The sequence below is a fragment of the Geotrypetes seraphini genome, chromosome 2 (genome assembly GCF_902459505.1).
Source record: "Geotrypetes seraphini chromosome 2, aGeoSer1.1, whole genome shotgun sequence".
NCBI lineage: Eukaryota > Metazoa > Chordata > Amphibia > Gymnophiona > Dermophiidae > Geotrypetes > Geotrypetes seraphini.
The window spans coordinates 84,701,034-84,723,591 of NC_047085.1; the positions used below are offsets into that span (position 1 = coordinate 84,701,034).

General features: G+C 43.6%; 1 protein-coding gene across 7 annotated transcripts in view; it reads right to left on the minus strand.

Annotated features, from left to right (window-relative positions):
- Window positions 1–22,558, minus strand: part of WWP1 (WW domain containing E3 ubiquitin protein ligase 1) — a 252,071-nt gene that overhangs the window by 15,939 nt on the left and 213,574 nt on the right. For all 7 annotated transcript variants that reach the window (XM_033933270.1, XM_033933272.1, XM_033933269.1 and 4 more), the window contains 3 exons: window positions 19,121–19,225; window positions 8,301–8,397; window positions 7,933–8,005 (listed from right to left, as the gene is read on the minus strand). In XM_033933270.1, coding sequence (XP_033789161.1) covers window positions 7,933–8,005; window positions 8,301–8,397; window positions 19,121–19,225 — 275 coding nt within the window. The remainder of the gene's footprint in view (window positions 1–7,932; window positions 8,006–8,300; window positions 8,398–19,120; window positions 19,226–22,558) is intronic.

Consider the following 22,558-nt stretch of genomic DNA (forward strand, 5'->3'; position numbering starts at 1 on the left):
CAAGGGGGACAGGCAGGCAGCAAGGAATGGACAGGCCTTCGAAGGGGGGAACAGGCCAGCAGGCCTTCAATGGGGGGACAGGTCTTCAAAGGGGGGGGACAGGCCTTCAAGGGGGAGAGGCAGGCAGGCCTTCAAGGGGGGGACAGGCTTTCAAGGGGGACAGGCAGGCAGGCTTTTAAAGGGGGGGACAGGCCTTCGGGGGGGGGTGCAGGCCTTCAAAGGGGGGACAGGCCTTCAGGGGAGAGGGGGCCCCGGTGTAGAAGTACATGGAGGGAAGGGGGGTTCAAAGAGATGTGCATATGCTGAACTTTGGGGGACAAGACATAATGGGTCTGAAAATAGAGGAGAGGGAGAGAGATGATGGACCATGAGATTTAGGGAGGGAAAGAACAGAAAGGGAGAGAAGTTGGACACAAGGGATGGTGTGTGTGTGGGGGGGAGAGAGATACTGGATAGGAGGGTAGATGGGAAAAGAAAGGGAGAGATGGTGGACCCTGGGGTTGTGGGGAAGGAGGGAGAGATGTTGGATGAAAGGGTAGTTAAGAAAAGGTGGATCTATGGAGGGAGACAAAAAAAAGGAAAGATGCCAGAGAGGGAAGGGAGGGAGGGAAGGGAAACGGAAGGGGAGGACAGAGATGGCAGATGGTTAGCATGCAGAATGAAGAAAGAAGGAGACCCTGGCAAGCAAGTTATCAGAAGACAACCAGAGCCTTGGACCAACAAGATTTGAAAAATAACCAGACAACAAAAGGTAGAAAAACAAATTTTATTTTATGTTTTGTGATTACAATATATCAGATTTAAAATGTGTATCCTGCCAGAGCTGGTGTTAGACCGCAAACGTGAGCTAGGATTTAACAGAGAGAGGAAAAGTCCTTTTTGTTTCTTTATTTTATTTACACCACAGTGCCAGTGTGGTTAGGAGAAACCAAAGGGGAGTGAAAAAGCTATAAAATAAACCCACCAGGATGTTTGAAAAAACACCCAATTGGGCAGGAAAATCAAATTGAAAAACTAATTCAATAGGCTGAATCGAATCGAAATTTTTTTTCCTGAATCGGGCAGCGCTAGTTTGCGCTACTGTCTTAGACTTTAGGACCTGGGATAGGGGAGAGATGGCATCCTCAGTACTTTATAATGCAAGTGAAACGAGGATTTGGTCAGACTTTTGAAGGGTCTGCAGAAGAAAAATATTGTATAGGCCGAGACATGAGACAGCAGGAAATGGAACTTTTCTTCCTTCTATTTTTGTGAATGGAAAGGCTGAGGATGTCAGAATTCAGTTAAAATATGTGCTTTATAAGAAAATATAATAATGTGTTTTATAAAGTTTATAAGCATTGCTGGCCTACCCGGTGAGGTGTTCCTAGTGGTGGTGGTGGTGGCAGCGTGTCAATGTGTTGAGAGGAAGAGGTCTGGGAAATTCTGCTGAGCAAACTTCGGGCCCATTTCCATCCCCCAGTTAGTCCACTCCACTCAACTGGTTCACACACTGAGTGGGTCTTTGGGTGTTGTGCCTGGGTAGTTGTTTTGGGATCTCTTCCAGTGGTTTGTCAGTATCTCCTTGTGGTCCAAGGAAGGAAACTTTGTTAACCTTAGCATTGACCTTCAGAATATGTTTGTAACAGCGCTGCTTGTGTGGCATTAGGCTATGTAGTGATCGAAAGAAAAAAAAACAGACCTTTGCACATTTTTGCACTATATGGTGGGTGTATGAGGAGATTCACATGTCCTGCACAGCTAAGTCCATATGAAGCTACCTTGTGCTGTATTTGACATCTAGCAAGGTCTCTGTTTGGAAGGAAAGATCTAAGCTTAAAAATGAAGTGGCCAGAAGTTATGGTAAAAGCAGATAGCGTAGCTGGTTTTAAGAAAGATTTGGACAAATTCCTGGAGGAAAAGTCCATAGTCTGTTATTAAGACATGGGGGAAGTGTCTGCTTGCCCTGGATTGGTAGCATGGAATGTTGCTACTCTTTGGGTTTTGACCAGGTACTAGTGACCTGGATTGGCTACCATGAGAATGGGCTACTGGGCATGATGGACCATTGGTCTGACCCAGTTAGGCTATTCTTATGTTATGTTCTCATCTGTAGGGACCTTTGTTTTCACTTCTTATTTTAATGTATTTTTTTCCTGGGAACTTATCAGTGTTTTTTTATAATGGGAACAAAAATGGAAGAGAATTAATGTGTGTGGAATGGGGGGGGGTAACTAATTTCTTCAGCTAAATAATTCAATCCACTTCAAACAGACATAGGAGAACTCACGCACCATTCACACACCCTCCAACCAAAAACGTCAAAAGAAAAAAACTGTTCGACAACCTCCTAGCCATTCGAGCTGCAACACTTGACCCCCAACTCTACAACCTATTGACCTCGACCACAAACTACAAAACCTTAAAAAAAGAAATAAAAACCCTTCTATTAAAAAAACACATAAAACCAAACTAACATAATCAGAACTGTCCCAAGCATCACCTGCAACTACTCCATATGTACTTCTGATGTCATGACAATTCAGACATAATTTATGTTATGTTATGTTTGGAATAATGGTTACATATATGAGGTTCAATAAAAGAAAATTTTCACTGCCTGTTTCTATTCTGACCATTTATTCCATTTCATGGTTATTACTAAAAGCACAGTTACTTACAGGGACAGCAGGCAGCATATTCTCGACATGTGGGTGATGTCATCTACGGAGCCCCGACGCGGACAGCTTTTCAAGCAAACTTGATTGAAGATTCAAGTTTGCTGTGCTGCACCACGCATGTGTGTGCCTTCCTGCTCCACTAGAGGGCACATTCCATCCTCGTGGTCTCCAGTTCAGATAGCCAGCAAAGAAGCCAACCCCGGGGAGGCGGAAGGGTTGCGAGAATATCTGCCTGCTGTCCCTGGATAACACCTGTTATGGTAACTGTGCTTTATCCCAGGACAAGCAGGCAGCATATTCTCGACATGTGGATGACCTCCAAGCTAACCAAAAAAGGGACGGAGGGAAGTTGGCAATTTAGGAAAACAGATTACGCAAAACCGACTGGCCAAACCGTCCGTCGCTCCTGGATAAAGTATTCAAACAGTAGTGTGAGGTAAAGGTATGAACCGAAGACCAAGTGGCAGCCTTGCAGATCTCGATAGGCATGGACCTGAGGAAAGTGACAGAAGCCGCCATCGCTCGGACCTTATGTCCTGTGACCCGACCATGGAGCGCGAGACCAGCCTGAGCGTAGCAGAAGGAAATACAAGCAGCCAACCAGTTAGACAAGGTGTGCTTGGAAATAGGATGTCCCAACTGATTGGGATCAAAGGACAAAAACAACTGAGGAACCTTCCGATGCGACTGAGTTCGTTGAAGATAAAAAGCCAATGCCCTCTTACAGTCAAGAGTGTGAAGCGCCACTTCCCCAGGATGAGAATGGGGTTTGGGGAAAAAGACCGGAAGAACAATGAACTGATTGAGATGGAAATCAGACACCACCTTAGGCAAAAATTTGGGATGAGTGCGGAGAACCACCTTGTCATGATGGAATACAGTAAAAGGCGGATCCGCCACCAAAGCCTGCAGCTCACTCACTCTACGAGCAGAGGTGAGCGCAAGCAAAAAGATCACCTTCCAAATAAGGAACTTCAGATGAGATTTATCCATATGCTCAAACGGAGGTTTCATAAGTTGCGCAAGAACCACATTGAGATCCCAAACCACAGGAGGAGGCTTGAGAGGTGGATGAACATTCAAGAGCCCCCGCATGAAACGAGGAACCAAAGAGTGGACAGAAAGGGACTTCCCATCAAGCTGCTGATGGAAGGCAGCAATCGCACTAAGATGCACCCAAATAGAATTTGTCTTAAGACCAGACTGGGACAAATGAAGCAAATACTCCAGAATCGAGGACACAGAATCAGACAAGGGTTCTAGATGATTCAAAGAACACCAGGAAGTGAATCTATTCCACTTATGGGAATAACAGAGCCTAGTCGAAACCTTTCGAGAGGCTTCCAAAACCTCCCGGACCGACTGACACAACTGAACAGAAGAAGTCAGGCGGAAAGGAACCAAGCCGTCAGATGTAGAGACTGCAGGTTGGGATGCAACAGCGAACCCCCAACTCTGAGACAGCAGAGAGGGAAAAACAGGCAGAAGAAGAGGCTCTCTGACACTGAGTTGAAGAAGCAGGGAAAACCACAGCTGCCGAGGCCACCGAGGAGCAATTAGGATCAGAGTGGCATGCGTCGACTTGAGATGCACCAGCGTCTGCAAGATCAGAGGGAAAGGCGGAAACGCATAAAGGAACTTCCCCTCCCAAGCGAGGAGAAAGGCATCCGTCTCGAGACAATCTGGGGAGTACATCCTGGAACAGAAGAGAGGCAGTTTGTGATTGAGGGGGGAAGCAAACAGGTCTATCTGAGAGGTCCCCCACCGCATGAACACCTGACGCAAGACCCGGGAATGGAGTAACCACTCGTGCGGCTGCAGAAGGCGACTCAGCTTGTCTGCCAGACAATTTCGCTCTCCTTGGATGTAAACTGCACGAAAAAAGATGTTGTGGCGAATCGCCCAATCCCAAAGGCGAAGGGCCTCCCGGTAAAGAGACCGGGACCCCGTGCCCCCTTGTTTGTTGACATAATACATCGCCACCTGATTGTCTGTGCACACCAGGACCACTCGGTCCCGAAGCAGATGTCGAAAAGTCACAGCGGCCAAATAAATGGCCCGAAGCTCCAACAGGTTGATGTGACAGCGACGGTCCTCGACCGACCACAGACCCTAGGTCCGCAGACCGTCGAGATGAGCCCCCCAGGCCTACTCCGAAGAATCCGTGGTCAGGACCTTGTGGTGCGGAGGGGCGAGAAATAGCAAACCCCTGGAAAGATTTGAAGAGTTGGTCCACCAACGGAACGAGCGCCTCAAAGAAGGAGTCACCGCAATGCGGCTGGAAACAGGGAACCGATCCTGATGCCACTGAGAGGCCAGGGTCCACTGAGGGATCCGAAGGTGCAACCTGGCAAACGGAGTAACATGGATGGTGGAGGCCATGTGTCCCAAAAGAATCATCATCCGCTTCGCCGAGACCGAAGACAGCAGAGAAATCTGCTCGCTCACACAGACGAGAACAGCCTGCCGAGGGGGAGGCAGGAACGAACGAAGGCGAACCGTGTCCAGCACGGCCCCGATGAACTGTAGGGATTGCGAGGGGCACAAGTGGGACTTTGGAAAGTTTACCTCGAACCTCAGACTCTGAAGGAATGTATTAGTCTGTCGGGTCACTGAGATAACCCCCTCCCTCGACGGGGCCTTGATAGCCAGTCGTCAAGGTAGGGGAAGATCTGAAGGCCCCACTACGAGACACTTCGTGAAGACTTGCGGGGATGAAGCCAGACCAAATGGAAAGACCCTGTACTGGAGGTGCAGGTCCCCCACCTGAAACCGAAGGAACCGGCGACAAGCTGGATGCACCGGAACGTGGGTATAGGCCTCCTTCAGATCGAGGGAGCATAGCCAGTCCCCTTCGTCCAGCAAGGGATAAAGAACCGAAAGGGAGAGCATCCGGAACTTCTCCCGCACCAGAAACTTGTTGAGGCGATGGAGGTCCAAAATCGGACGCAGGTCCCCGGTCTTCTTGGGGACCAGGAAGTTCCGGGAGTAAAAACCCCATCCCCGTTGACAAGGGGGAACTTCCTCCATTGCCCGCAGGCGAAGAAGGGCCTGAGCCTCCAAGAGAAGCAGGGGCAACTGCGCCCGATTGGAAGGACACGCGCTTGGTGGACTGTCGGGAGGCAACTCCCGTAAATTCAGGGAATAACCGTGTGCAATCACATCCAGGACCCACGCATCCGATGTTATGCGTTCCCAACTGGGGTAAAAGGCTCTGAGACGGCCCCCGATGGGAAGGGGGACCGAAACTAGCGCGGAGGGAGCCCGCCCCCATCCACCCAGACCGTCAAAAAGATGGGGCAGGCTTAGCCGCGGCTGGCGGCTGAATCTTCGGCAAGGCTCGGGAATGTGCCTGCTGACGTCATGGAAGTGGGCGTGAAAAGGCCGGGGTCGACTTCTGGGGGTACCTCCGAGGAGGAGCACGATAGGCCCTCGAGGAGGTCGGCTTCACCTTGGGTCGCACCAGGGAAGCAAAGGACTGCTCATGCTCCGATAGGCGTTTAGTAGCCACCTCGATGGAGTCGTCAAATAGCTCGTTCCCCACGCAGGGAAGGTTGGCCAGGCGATCCTGGAGATTAGGATCCATGTCAACCAGCCGGAGCCACGCCAGCCGGCGCATGGCTACCGCAAAGGCGGACACACGAGACGAGAGCTCAAATGCGTCATACGCCACGTGAAAAAGATGGAGATGAAGCTGGGATAGAGAATCCACCAGCTGCCTAAATGCAACCCGGCGGGAGTCAGGCAAGTCGTCCTGGAAGGCAGGTAGAGACCGGATGAGGAACTTGAGGTAGGACGTGAAAGTGAACGAATAGTTCAGTACACAGTTCGCCATCATAGAATTTTGGTAGAGTCTCCGCCCAAATTTGTCCATAGTCCGCCCCTCCCATCCCGAGGGCGAGGAATGTCTCGAGGCCCGGGGCGAGGAATCAGAGGAAGAGAGACGCCGGGAGTGGCACACCTTTCCCCGAGGGGCCTCGAAGCGAGGCTCAGGCTGGTCCTGCACACGCGAGGTCGAGGCCGGTTGCAGGTGGGCCAACGCCGAGGAGAGCTCCGAGGATATCATGGCTCGGAGCATGTCCTGAAAAACAGGCACCGACAGCATCGACGGCATATCGGGCGCCGTAGTGCACTCCACTGAGGGCGACCTCGACATCGAGTATTCCCGCTTAGTGGATGCACACCCCGAAGGCTTGGAGGGCTTAGCTGGGGCCAGGGGCAGGGTACCCCCCCCTTGCACGGCCGGAGCCCCCGAGGATGACTTCTTCGCTGGCGTCGAACCTGAAGAAGGAAGAGAGGACTTACCCGGAGCCGAGGACTTCGAGGCCGAGGCCGAGGTCTACGAGGTCGAGGACATCCAAGGCAGGGCCGAGGTCAAGGCCGGGGCCGAAGCCGAGGCCGAGGACTGTTCCACGACAAAAAGGTCCGCCATCCGGGCCCAACAGCAGCGCAGAGCACGAGCTTGGAAAGTAGAGCACCTGGGGCAGGAATCAGTAGGATGGTCAGCCCCCAGGCACAAGATGCACCACCGATGAGGATCGGTGATCGACAGAAGCCGATCACACCGGGTGCACTTTTTAAATCTGTACAAGGGCCGGGACATATAGCAAAAGAAAGGCCGCGGCTAATCGAGGCCACGCGGCCACGACAACCCGGGAGCCCCCAGTTGCCAAAAAAACCCGCGAACGTCTAAAACAAGAAACAGCAGGAAAAGAAAAATCGCACAGCAACTCCGATGAAAAACAACAAAGCCGCGGTGCTAGAAGGCACGTTTGAACGGAGTGAGAAAGAACAGGACCTTTCTGGCTTGGTGGAAACTTTAGAACTGGAGACCACGAGGAGGGGATGCTCCCTCTAGTGGAGCAGGAAGGCACACACATGCGTGGTGCAGCACAGCAAACTTGAATCTTCAATCAAGTTTGCTTGAAAAGCTGTCCGCGTCGGGGCTCCGTAGATGACGTCACCCACATGTTGAGAATATGCTGCCTGCTTGTCCTGGGATAAAATATTTTTTTACATTGGGGGGGGGGGTGTGTGTCAAAAAATGATGTGCCATGGGTGCCACATACCCTAGGTACGCCACTGAAAACATAATACTTGAACACTGACTGCAAAATCACACAGAAGCTATCTTGGAAAAAAAGCTTTTTTTTATATCAAAACTAAAGAAAGTTATTTCTCAATGCGAAACAAATAGTTTAAAACAAACATAATAAATTACAAATTAAGTAGTTAGATTAACTCTATTTAAAGGGTCAGCATAACAACTCACCAGGTGTGACTTCTTGGCAGCCATGTTTCTTTACCGACTTTTTCAATACAAAACTTTTGAGGACCATTACTTCCTACAGTGAAAAAAGAAAGACAGCACAACACTATTTCCACATATACGAGTATTATTTCACAGCAGGAAGTTTAATCTGTTCAGTATGCCTACAGTAGTATGGTCACAATTTCATTATTTTTTTTTATAAATCAATAGATGATGGAAACAGCCACATGAATCAAAATAGCATTTTGGTCTTACCTCTGAGAGAGGAAAAAAATGAAATATTAAGCATGCAATCTACCCACTGAACTTCAAAGTGGAATTACTGCTGTTTAAATAAATTCTAGAAAACTAAGTCCAATTATCCTTACCCATTAACTCAGCAAATCCACCAACTGGTAGTCTGCAAGTACCAGTGACAAACTGCATCAGCCGCAAGCGAACTTCATTATCCATTTCTTTAACAAACTAGACAACAGAAATAATCAACAATTAAGCTGGACTATAATTATATGCTCTAAAATCTACTACATATGAATTCAGTAGATCAGTGGCCAAGCAACCCAAAAATCTGATTTCCAAGTTTCCAAGTTTAATATATATTTGATTGATCGCTTTATCAATTTCAAAGCGATTAACACAAGTTTAAAATTACAATATATAAAATTTACAAAAAACAAACAAGCACGACAGAACAATTTCATTACAGGACAAATCGGAAACATTAGGGTAAGTAGGGGGAGAAATTACAATATATTTGAGCAAAGTAAAAAACAAATAAGGGAAAACACATATGGGTGGGATAAAAGGGGAAAAGATTAAAAAAAAATTATTCTAGCATAAAATAAATCGATTCTGAAACTTGTAAAGATTTAAAAGAAAAAACCGAATAAAATTTAAATAATAAAAGCGTCGCTAAATAAAAAAGTTTTAAGATTACTTTTAAATTTGTCCAAATTAGTTTCTTCACGTAAATAGATAGGGAGAGAATTCCAGGTTTGGGGCGCTGTAACTGAAAAGATATATTGTCGACGTGTATTAATTATTTTTAATGAAGGAATTGTTAATAAGCGTTGTTTATCTGATCTTAAAGTTCTGTTAGAAGAATAAGGAATTAGTAATTTATAAATGAATGCCGGAGATTTAAAATGAAGGGATTTAAATGTAAGTAGGCAGAGCTTATAGATTATTCTGTGGGCCACAGGGAGCCAATGGGCCTCCTTGAGGAGAGGAGTGATATGATCAAATTTTTTTGCTTTTGTGATAAGTCTGATAGCTGTATTCTGTATGATCTGCAAACGCTTGATCTCCTTTTGGGCGATACCTTGAAATAGGGCATTGCAATAATCTAATTTGGATATAATGAAAGAATGAATGAGAATCTTTAATGAAGTGGTATCGAATGATTTAGAGATTGATCGTATTTGTCTAAGTCTGAAAAATGAAGATTTAATGACGCTATTGATGTGGTCGTGAAAGGAAAGTTTGTTATCGAGAATAACTCCGAGAATTTTGGTTTTTTGTACCACTTGTAAAGGAAATCCAAGAATGGAAATTGGTGAGATAAAGGTTGGATTATCTTTCCAGGGAAAGAGTAGTTTATTTGATTTAGTGATATTAAGTGCTAAGCGATTCATGTTTAACCAGTGGTGTACTTTTTCAAGTTTATTATTGATTAGAGTTATATCAGAAAAGTTATTAGGGTCGATTGGATGTAAAAGTTGTATATCGTCGGCGTAGGCGAATGTAGTAAAGCCGATGGATTGACATAAAGTCAACAAAGGTGCCAGAAATATATTAAATAAAAGAGGAGATAATATGGAACCTTGAGGTATACCATGCTGAGAGGAGAAAGAGTCAGAAGTCATGTTATTAAAGGAGACCACGGAAGTACGATTTGTGAAATAAGATTGGAACCAGGCTAACACTTGATCTGAAATCCCTATTGATTGAAGTCTGTCTATTAATAATTCATGGTCAATTGTATCAAAGGCCGCCGAGAGGTCTAAGGAAGCTAAAAGAACTGACTGATGGTGGTCCAAGAAGTAGTGAATGGAAGTTGTCATACCAATTAAGGAGTGCTCGGTGGAATGATATTGTCTAAAGCCTGTCTGATTTGGATGAAGGATGTTAGTTTTTTCAATGAAGTCGGATATCTGATTGAATACAACCTTTTCAGTCAATTTAGCTAAAAATGGAATATTAGCTATGGGTCTATAGTTTGTACAATCTCCAGCACTGATTTTTTGATTTTTTAAGATGGGGTGAATAATTGAATGTTTCCATTCGCTTGGCATGATGCCTAGTGTTAAACTTTCACTGACTAAAGTATGTATTGATGGACCGAAAATATGAAAAAAACGTTTAAGTAGAAAAGGAGGAATGGATTCAGTCTTAGAGCCTTTTATATTAATAGAATTTATGATAGATTTCAATTCCGTTAAACTAGGAATGTTAAAGGAGGAGCATCTGGAAGAGAATGAGATGTCATCAGTAGTTGTTGGGATAGATTTGGAGGTTGAGTTTATTATGAAGGTTGATCTAATGTCATCTATTTTTTTAATGAAATAAAGCGCAAGATCATTGGCTGTGAGATTAATCTCGATGTTTAAGTTTTTTTGTTTATTAGAATAAAGAATTGAATTTATTATGTGATATAAAGAAGAGGAGTTTGGAGCTTTTTGAATTAATCCTGAAAAATATTTAGTTTTTGCTTGATTTATCTTTGTTTTATAGAAATTGGATTGGGTCTTAAATGATTCGTAATTCGATGGTGATTTAACTTTCCTCCATTTACGTTCGTGAGATCTTAATTGCCGTTTGATAAGGTTGAGTTCAGCTGTGTACCAAGGATTAAAGTTTTTTTTTGCCGGGATGATTTTTGTCTGTTGTGGGGCTACTTTGTCTAGTAATTGTAGTGTGTTTTTGGTCCACAATTGTATTGAATTTTCAAGAGATGAGGATCCTAAATCAAAAAAGTCTGATGGAAGAGCATCCGAAATTATGTCAGATGAAAGGTTATTAAAATCTCTAAATTTGATAACTTTTTTTGTGGGTAATTGGGGGTTTGGATTGTTGAATTTATACAAAACTGATAATAGGTAGTGATCAGACCAGGGAACTGGGTCACAGAACTTTAAAGAGCAATTCTCTATTGATGTAGAGGGGATGATAACCATGTCAATTGTATGTCCAAGATTGTGTGTAGGCTCAGATATTAAGGGATGAAGGTCAAGATGATTAATGTAAGAAAGAATAGTTTTAGTTTGATGATCAGTAATATCATCGAAATGAATATTAAAATCACCGAGTATGAGAGGGTTAATAGTGGAAGAACCAAAATCAAAAAGAAGTGATTGTAATTCAGATAGATTTGAACTGTTTATTGGAGGAGGTAAATAAATAAGTAAAACATCAAGTTTAGGTTTAATTTGGAAAGAGAATTGTAGAAATTCAATAGAAGAATTAGTAGGAGAATGATTACTAGTTTTCATCGATGAGTAACAACATACATTATTTCACTTCAAAACCAGTATAGCAGAAATCTATGGTGAATTTCTACCATAACTACTGAACTGGCCAACAGTTTAGACTTCCTTTCTAGGTGGGCAACTATTCACCAAACATTTCTATGCTCTGTTCTTACATATATTGAGGGACATTTTCGAAAGGAAGTCTAAGTCTCAGTTTGGACATTTTGAGAAAGATGTCCGGAAATCCAGTAGAGAAAAATAGTAAGACATCTTTTTTTTTTTTTTTTGGCCTATGACTGTAGACATTTTGGTCCTTAGTATCTCTATCTTTCTTTGGCCATTCTGAAATATAAATATGTCCATATGAAAAACGCACAAAAGAGAGTTTTTCAGATCTCAAAGCAGCCTGCATTCTTAGCAACTGTTCACAGAGAGCTGAGCACAACAGATTGGAACTCTAGGGGGTACTGTAGTGATTGTCACATTTCAAAGTCCCAAGCACACATGTCACTATAAACTGTATGGTGAACCCTCCAAAACTTACTGTACCCACCTGTACAACATAACAATAGCTCTTTTATTTTTTTTTATTGTGCTTTTGAATACTTTACAATATCTAATATTTCCAAAAGAAAAAAGGAAACAAATTCATACAAAGCAATACATAATCAAATCATACATACATAATTCCTTTCAAGCCCACATCAATGGGGAGAACCTGTTACTATTTCTAAACAAATAAATTTAAGAAAACTAAAGGACAATAATTCTCGGTTTGTACTAACCTACCTTGAATCATTCCTTACTATTATTTTCAGCTAGATGAAACAAAATCATTTCTATTCTCTCGCAACTAGAAATTGTTGTAGTTGAATAGGATCCCAAAAAGCATATTCAATATCTTGTAACTTAATTAAACATTTACAAGGAAATTTCAGGTAAAAAGATGCCTCCAGAGCCAAAACTCTATCCTTCAATTCCAGAAATTCTTTCCTTCTCAATTGAGTGGTTCTGGAGACATCCGGAAAAATCCTAACAAGATCCCCACAAAATTTCATTAACCTGTTCTTAAAATAAAGTTTCATAATCAATGTCTTATCCATCTCACTCATGCATGTTATCACCAGAGTGGACCGACTCTGGATCACATCCTGTGTATCTTCCAAAAATTCAGTCAAATTTACCTCTGGTGTGGCCAGATGGTCCACCTCCTGGGCAGATTCTATTTTTTTTGGAGGAATATAATAGTAATTATTTATTGGAAATTTCTCCGCATTAGCCATTTCCAGTACTTCTTTAAAAAACTTCCTTAACAAGATTTCAGGTGACAATAAATGAGTTACTGGAAAATTGACTAAGCGGAGATTTTTTGCTCTATTCATATTCTCCATAGATTCAATTTTAGAATGTATCAGTGTAGAATCTTTAACTGCAGATACCGAGACAGCTTGTAAATTATTACATTGAGTTTTTACAATATTTAATCGTTTGTCCACACAACCTAAGTTAGAGTCCACATTTTCTAATTTTGAAGAAACAGACGGAGAAAAATCCCCCATTTGTTTCATTATTGTCCTGAGACACCCTTCAACTCTCGATATTCCTAACCATAAGTCCCTTAGGGTAATATCCTGTGTTTCCTCTGTACGTGGACTTTCCTCCACTCCTCCTGAGAGAATCAATGGTTTAGGTATTTCAGTGTAAACTAATTTACCTATATGAGTAGAGGAAACCCCTTGTGCATTGGATATAGTAGGGTTAATATTCCTACTATCACTTGATACTGGATGAAGGGGAGGAGTCCGTTTGAGGGGACTTATTGATGCTCCTGACAAGGATGAATCTATATTTGGTGATGTAACAGGTGGATTTTGAGATAATAATGTTAAATGTCTGTCCATGGGACCAGATACCACTGGTGTTGAACTCTTTGGTTTAATTTTTCTTTTCCCCATATCCAAACAAGCATAGAAATGTTAAAGTAAATTATATTACCAAAATGATCCTGCTCTCAGGCTCCTCGTGGCTCCCAAGGGGCCTTGCGTGCCCCTTAGGGCACGCCCCTTTGGCCACGCCCTGCGGCCGCAACCGCGGCAGCTTATCAGGAAGTTGGAGACAGACCCGATGAAGTCAGGGGGTCCGTCTCTGAAAATGCCTGTCGGCAATGCTCACGCTGGTAGAGAACCGCTGCTGCAGGAGACAAGATCCACCAAACAGCCTCCTCTAAGATATCCTCCGGGTGGTAACAGCTCTCGAAAATGACCCGCAGCAACGGCAGCTTATCAGGAAGTTGGAGACGGACCCGATGACGTCAGGGGGTCCGTCTCTGGAAATGTCTGTCGGCAATGCTCACGCTGGTAGAGAACCGCTGCTGCAGGAGACAAGATCCACCAAACAGCCTCCTCCAAGATATCCTCCGGGTGGTAACAGCTCCCCAACAATAGCTCTTATGCATGCAGGTGACATCTTAATGTAGGTACAGTAGGTTTTGGAGGGCTCACCATACAATATAAGCAAGATATGGTGACATCCATACCTGGAATTTTTAATGTGAAATTCACTGTTATAACCCTTAAAGTGCCCCTCTGGGATCAAACGTATGTGTTAATATCCGAAGTTGCTTGGGCTGAGAACTTTTCAGCACCACTTCCTAATACAGGCTAGAATGTACTGTTTTTTAAAACATCTTTGGGTGATGGGAGGGGGTCAGTGACCACTGGGAGAGGAAAGAGGAGTCATGCCTTAATCCCTCCAGTGGTCATCTGGTCAGTTTGGGCATCTTTTTAGCATTTAGACTCTTTTAAAACAGGTGTAGCTCCAAACATCACAAAAAGCCCAGGACCGTCTGTTAAAGGTTTGATTATGCCTGACAAGTGTCCAAGTCCTAAGCCTGCCCAAAACACGCCTCTAGCAAGCCCCCTTAAGATTTGGATGCACTGGAGACAAAACAACCAGAAAGATGTCTAGAAAGTCTGTTTTGAGAATGCCCACTTGGACATTTTGATTAGTAAAACATACAAGTGCTGGGTTATGCTATCTTTTGGATGTCTTTTTTTTTTTTTTTAATGAGCCTCATTGTATTGATCATACTTGCACATTAGCATCAATATGTGGTCATTTTTGCTTTTCTTCCTAACCTTTTCCATAGCCTTATTTGTTCAGCCTCCTATCCCTTCTTGACTACTGCAACATCATCTACCTAGGCATCCCACAAAAAACAATAAAAAAACTAAGATTAATACAAAACACCGCCGTTCGCCTAATTTTCGGACTTAGAAAAAACGACCACATCAGCCCCTACTACAAAAAGCTGCACTGGCTTCCAATAGAAGCGCGAATTCTATTCAAATTCGCTTGCACCTGTTTCAAACAAGCCTGGGGACTAGCACCTTCATACCTACAAACTCACTTCACCCTACACAACCCCACAAGAACGACCAGAAACAAAAACATCTTTGCATACCCAAAGACCACAGGCTGCAGATACAAATCCTTCTTGGACAGAACCTTTAAGTTCCAAGCGAACAGACAGCAAACCTGGCTGAAAAACCACATAAACGAACCACCCTATTCGCTAAATTCATTGACTAAAACGGTCCCCTCCCCCACTAAGACCCCCCTCATGGATGTTCTAAATCTTTCAGACACTCATTACCCTTAGATCTCCAATTAATATGTAAGTTTACCATTTAGACTATTGTACGGCATCTAGACTCTTTGTTCGGTACTGTATTTAAACTTATTGTATAGTATTGTATTTAGACTTACTGTATTGTATTATATGTGGACTTATTGTATTGTATTAGCATTGTACTGTACTAAGACCTTTGTTATTCGCTGAATGTCCAGCCTTCTTACATTGTAAACCGCCTAGAAGTCGCCTGACTATGGCGGTATAGAAAAATAAAGTTATTATTATTATTATTATTCAGTAATGGCACTCTACTTCTCACATAATGATTCTTGATACTCAACCAGAGATTGTATTAACGTTTTATCCTTAAAATACAGTGCGACTGTTATTTAAGCTCATCCTGTGCTTTTTTTTTTTAATTGTTGAATTATCAGAGCTTCCCAAGTCATAACTTCAGGCTCATTGTTCTTGGGCCTTTTATGGACAAAGGTTAAATATAAAGAAAACAGAACATAAAAATAGCCTTACTGGGTCAGACCAATAGTTCTCTAGACCAGTATCCTGCTTTCATGGAGGCTAATCCAAGTCACAAGTACCTGGCAAAAACTCAAATAGTAGCAGCATTCTATGCCACCAATCCAGGGCAAACAGTGACTTCCCAAAAGCAGACTATGGACTTTTCCTCCATTTCTGTACTGATGTTTGTAAAATCTCAGCTAAAACAGCAAGAATACACCCAATTCTTTAGTAGCAGATTTTCTGGAATATTAGCAATTGTAATATTAAGATCAGGCTCCACAGGTGACCCCTTGAGGGGCAGAATACTGGCCTAGTGCCTAACTCTCAGTAAGCCTGAAGTGTCTACCACACTAGACCAAAATGATTAAGGAGATAGAACTCCTCTCATATGAGGAAAGGCTTAAGAATTTAGGGCTCTTTGGTTTAGAAAAGAGACAGCTGAGGGGGGATATGATAGAAATCTATAAAATTATGAAAGGAGTAGAACAGGTAAATGTGAACTGATTTTTTTATTCTTTCAAAAAGTACAATGACTAGGGGACACTCAATGGAGCTACAGGATAATACTTTTAAAATAAGTAGGAGGAAATATGTTATTACTCAACATATAATCTCTGGAACTTGTTAACAGAGGATATAACAGCACAGTTAGCATATCTAAGTTTTAAAAAGTTTTGAACAAATTCCTGGAGGAAAAGTCCATAATCTGTTATTAAGACAGCTCCTACTTACCCCTAGAATTGGTTGTAGAGATTCAGCATTAAAGATAGTTTTCACAGCAACCTGTGAACTGCATATATAATTTGCTTATATTTACTTGAAGAGAGAGCTGTTGACTAAAAGGCTCCTTTTGATCTGTACGGGACCTTTTAAGACTTTGAGTAGTAAGTGGGAGAGAGGCCTAGAAAATTGTTAAGACAGGCCAAGCACGCTATACTTCATGGGGTGTGTGAATCCTCTTACCCTAACTGAAAAGCGCTCCTTGAGGGAGAGACTGCTGGCTGGTTTCAACCTCTCAGTATGACACTGAACTCTAAGGACTTTCTTATAGATCAGACTCCACAGGTGACCCTTGAAGTTAATTCCCTCCCACCCACCTCAAGGCGGAGCTTTTTGGGCTCTTCAGCCAATCAGGAATAGGGCATTGCTTTGGTAGGATTTTTCTGCTCTTTCTTTTTTCTTCCAGGCGTAAATACTTCTGCAGCCACAAAATAGCTGGGAAACATTGTGTCACCAAAGCTGCTGCTTAGGTTATAGCTTCTGTCTCTGTGCAGACAGAAAATGTTACCCAGGCAGAGGGAGTGGTTCCATGTGCAAGCTGTCTTCAGCTTCAATCCCTCATGATGGAAGTAAAGGAAATGAGAGAGGAGATGGCAAGACTGAGAAGCATCCGTGAGAATGAAAGGTACATCGATGAAATGGTTCATGAGGTGTCAAATATTTCCAGCAGTGGGGAAGAAGAGGCTGTGCTGAGGGAAGACATCTGGACTCAGATTACAGAACCCAACAAGATTGGTACTGTGACTTCACCCACCCTTGAACTGAAGAACCGGTATGCTGCCCTGAAAGTGGAGGATATGAAAGGACCAAAGCTTGAAATTCCCCAAATTGCTGGATCCATGACCACTAGGAGGGTTAAGGTAGTGGTGGTTAGCCATTCTCTTCTGAGGGGTACAGAAGTATCCGTCTGCAGACCAGACATGATATACTGGGAGGTGTGCTGTCTGCCTAGTGCCAAAATCCAAGATGTTATGGAGAGATTGCCAAGACTCATCAAGCCTGATGACTATTATCCAATGCTGCTCATCTATGTTGGCACTAATGATACCGCCAGGTACCCCTGCGAATGTATCAAAAGTGACTTTGTGGCTCTGGAGGTGAAGGTGAAGCAGTCAGGTGCACAGATGGTATTCTTGTCCATCTTCCCTGTTGAGGTAAGAGCCAAGTCAGAGAAGCACGCATCTTGGAGATGAATGCGTGACTACGTGGATGGTGTTGTAGAGAGCATTTTGGCTTCCTGGGCCATGAGATGATTTTCCAAGGGCTGCTGAGCAGGGATGGTATACATCTATCAAAGAAGGAAAGAAGTGTCTTCGGCAGCAGGCTGGCTAATTTACTGAAGAGCGCTTTAAAGGAGAAGTGATGGGGCAGGGTGATCAAAGCCCCTGGGTGAGTATAAGCCCTCAGGTGTAAATCACTGAATACCTGTACACGGATGGGAAAAAGAGGCAATGTCTGGAAAGTAGTATATACTAAAGCATGAAGAATGGGAAACAAGATTCTGGATCTTGAAGCTGTGATGGAAGAAGATGAGTTGGATATAGTGGCGATCAAAGAGACATGGTTCACGCAGAACCAAGGCTGAGATGTAATTATACCAGGCTATAATCTGTTCAGGAAAGACAGGGTAGGAAGAAAAGGAGGGGGAGTAGCATTATATGTTAAAGATCATATTAAAAATACAAGAAAGAAACTAAAGTGCACTCAGAAATGACTTATAAATGCAAATGGTTCAAGAGAGTAAACTTATACAATATAACTCACTATTTATTCAGACCTCATATTCCCAGAGCATTAAGCAAATTGCTTTCATGCCCTTGCCAGGGTGGTGCATTTTATCATTGGTCTGATTTTACTTTGACTTTAGACTGTAATGAAAATAATTGTGTGCATTACAATATAATAGAAGAAGCACTTAACTTGCACCATTTAAGTGCTTCTTCTAGGGGCCTGAGGCTCTGATTGGCCCGAGTTGTTTAAGGTCTCTCCCATAGGAAAGGCCTTATACAACCTGGGCCCGTTAGAGCCTCAGGCCACTCCCCAGTGCATCCCAAGATGCACCAGGGAGGGGAAGGCCCATTTTAGATACCCATCCACATAGAAACAGTGGATGGGTGTTGCTTAAAAGTTGTATGTTATCATTCATGGGAGTGTCATAATGAATTTCTTTGCAGACTATCAACTAGAGTTACATACTAATATATTCATTTAATTTTGTATACCGTTCTCCCAAGGGAGCTCAGAACGGTTTACATGAATATATTCAGGTACTCAAGCATTTTTCCTTATATGCGACCCAGTTATTAATAAATCATGTTAACTGTGATAGCACACATTAATGCAGCACAAAACATTACTAATTCTAGCTTTATGTTTTATTATTCAAATCTGATATACATGCATTTAAGATTATACTGTAAGTCCCCTTCTCAAAGCAAATAAGTCTAAAAGCATATTATTTCCAAGAAGTTTTCCCTTAAAGTGTGATGGGATAGAGTTGTTATTGGGCATGGTTGTTCTATATGTTTGTTTCCCTTTAACCCGCATAGCTTTTGGGATGTGCAGGATATAAAACAATTTTAAAATAAAATAAATATCACAATAATTACAATAAGCAAAGATTCTAATTTTCACCAGAACAGACACAGCTACTAAAATTTTGCATGACTTTTAAAAGAAAAATGCAGTTGATACATTTGTCTCAGAGCTTTATAGGAATTCTGATTGGAAATGTCTCCTACAGAAACACTTGGAGAGCAGAAATTATTTATACTGTATAGCATACCTGCCAGAACCAAATCATCTGTTTGCTGTTTCTTGTATAATGACGATAGACTGTGTTTCTTTGCCAGTCTGATAAATCTACCTCTTGCATGCCGCAGAGCATCACCTGAGGAACAAACAGTTTTTTTGATACAAACGCTTATTAAAAAAAATGGGTATCATCACCAGTGTTCCCTCTAAGCGGGCGGGTGTTGTGAGCAAACTTTTTTCACCGTGAGCCAAAAATATCGGGCGCCAGCAAGTTATGAGCCAACTCGCCCGATTCTCCTCTCGCCGCCCTGCCATCTGCCGTACGCCTCTTCCGATCGTGCGCTGTGACGAGAAACGTGTGCGCTGCGATGTAATATTTTGTGCGCCAGCGCACGCCAGCGCAGCTTAGCGGGAACACTGGTTCAAATGGTTTTATTTATTTCCCCAAATTTATTTTTGTTATACGCATTGAAAATATTTGATATTGCGTTTAAATCAAAATCTCAATAAACTTGAAACGAGTGCCCGTGAGATTGTGGGAGGGTTAAATACTCAAAACTTAGAAGTTTTTGCTACGCCAGCTTTCTGGTATCTTTACATACAGTGGCGTACCTAGCATATGTAACATCCGGGGCCCATCATTTTTTGGCACCCCCCCCCATCTGTAAGAAAAACATGATTTTTAGTAACAAACCACACGTCACACATGAGTACCTAGGAAAAGGCAGCATCTTACATATTGCAGTGAGCAGTACATCAATACACCCATTGTAAAACTAAACAAGCCAGACCAGCACAGATCAATCCTACACCGTCAATCCTAACAGAAAACCATGTCTTTCGAACACACAGAACACAGAAAACACCTTCGCCTAGTAAGGAATATGTAATCACAAACTAACCCCTCCCTCTTTTACAAAACTGTAGTGTGGATTTTAGCTACGGAGGTAACAGCTCTGATGCTCATAAAATTCTGAGCATCAGAGCTGCTACCACCAAGGCTGGTGCTAAAAACGCTTCACAGTTTTGTAAAAGGGGGGATAAAATAAAAATACATAGACAAAGGTTAAATTGAACCAGCAAGAAGCTGGACTCTGCATACAATGCTTCACAGAAACAGTGACACATGTCTCCTAAAGCAATAAATAAATAGAAATTTTTTTCTACCTTTGTCTTCTGTGGTTTCTCCTTTCCTCATCTTCTTGTAACTCTCTTCCTTCCATTCACTGTCTGCCGTCTCTCTTCCCCTATATGGCATCTTCTCTCCTTCTATGCCCCTTCCAGAAACTGTATGCCTCCCCCTTCCATCTCTCCTTTCACCCCATTGGTCTGGCATCTCTCTCCTCGCCTTCCCTCTCCCACACCTCTCCTCATAGTCTGGTATCTCCCCTTCCCTGATTCTCTGGCATCTCTCTCCTTTCCTTTTCTTCCATCTTTCGCTCCCCCTCCATGCTCTCACATCTCCCCCTTCCTTTTCCCTTAGACTGGCATACCTTCCTCCTATGCTCCAAGCCCTGGCATCTCCTTTAATTCCCTCCCTCATCTTCCTTCTCCCTCCAGCTGGGTACCGCAACACTCTTCCCTGCAGCTCTGCACTTCCCCACAATTGCCATGCTTCGGTTCCTCTTCTTCCTTCCTTCCTCCCCCCCCCCCGCGGGACCCTGCGGCACCATCAACTCTTACTCCCTCTAATGTCGGCCCTGCAGCTCCAGACTTCCTCGCACCTTCTCCCCTCCCCCTTTGGATCGCTATTATTTTAAATGTTATAGCCGCGGAGCTGTATCCATCAGTGGAGATGTCTAACCTCGGCCTGCCCCGGAACTCTTACTGCAACAGTGACTTCCTGTTCCTGCCTAGACGGGCGGCTGCTGCAGTAAGAGTTCCGGGGCAGGCCGAGGTTAGACATCTCCACTGATGGATACAGCTCCGCGGCTATAACATTTAAAATAATAGCGATCCAAAGGGGGAGGGGAGAAGGTGCGAGGAAGTCTGGAGCTGCAGGGCCGACATTAGAGGGAGGAAGAGTTGATGGTGCCGCAGGGTCCCGCGGGGGGGGGGGGGGGGGGGAGGAAGGAAGGAAGAAGAGGAACCGAAGCATGGCAATTGTGGGGAAGTGCAATCCCCCCAATGCGTCCCCTTACCTTACCTCCCCTTACCTTTGCGACGCGTGTGTGCGCTGTGAAGAGAAACTTTGCGCTGCGATGTAATATTTTGTGCGCGCGCGCAGGCCAACGCACCTTAGCGGGAACACTGATTTTCATCACACTGTTTGGACAGAGCAGCTCTTAGGGGCTGATGCAAAAACACTCGCATTACAGCTGTGTGCAGATGTCTAAGCATGTGTCTTCTACTGTGAATGTAAACCTGTGCCATATAGGAAACTAAATGTATTCATACATTATTTATACAAAACGTGTGGCTAATGGGGGGGAGGAGAGGGAAGTGTGCCAGGCACATATGCATGTGCACAAAGATTCTGTGGTAATCATGGCTTCCTTGTGTGCATGTCCAAAGGAAAACAGAAATGCCAGCACACATTGGTGCCTGCTATTCTGCACCTAAATATGAGTCTCACAAAAGGTTCAGGCATAAAAAGAACTAAGGGCTAGATTCACTAACTTCAAGGATCCGATCCGTGAGGTTGCCGTCCTCCCGATTCATGACACAATCACATGCAAATAGGGGCAATTGGAATCATGCCCCCAGCCGACCTCACAGATCACTGAACAGCGATCCCGACGCATGCGCAAACCATTTGAAATTTTTTTTTAGATTTTTACGTTGCAGGCCCATGGTTTTAACCTGCTTTAAACCTGCGGGCTCGCACTGCAGAGAAGGCAGTAGAGTCGGGGCAGAGAGCAGGGCGGCGAAAGGAGAGTCGGGGCAGAGAGCAGGGCAGTCAGAGAGGACCTGAGCGACTGGTCCTCAGCAGTCGTTTATTTTTTGATCAACCAGCCCAGTCGGGTTCCTTATTTTTGGGGGGGGAATCGCTGCCTGCCTCCTCATTTGCATGCGCGGATCAGATCTGGCACAGATCGGATTGGAAGTAAGGTTAGTGAATCGGGTCGCTAAGTGATCACAAAGCAGTCGGGACACGATCGTTGTCCTTAGTGAATCTAGCCCTTAATTCTATAAATAGTATCTTTTAAAAAAGGCACAAAAAATATTGTTGAGCGCTATTCTATAAAAGGCACTCAAAACTAGGTGCCACTTACAGAATAGCGCTTAGCACTGGGAACCCTGCCTAATTTTAGGCATGAACATTTACAGCAACTGAAACGTGGTGTAAATCCTCATGCATAAATTAGACACTGATCCCCTTTATTCTTTAACTATACGCATATATTCAAGTAATGCCCCCAGTCTATCCATGACTGTCCGATTTCTACACCCCCTTTTTAGACCTGTGTGTAAAATTTAAGCATGGATCCTGCACCTAAATTTACATGTATAAATTTTAATTATTTCC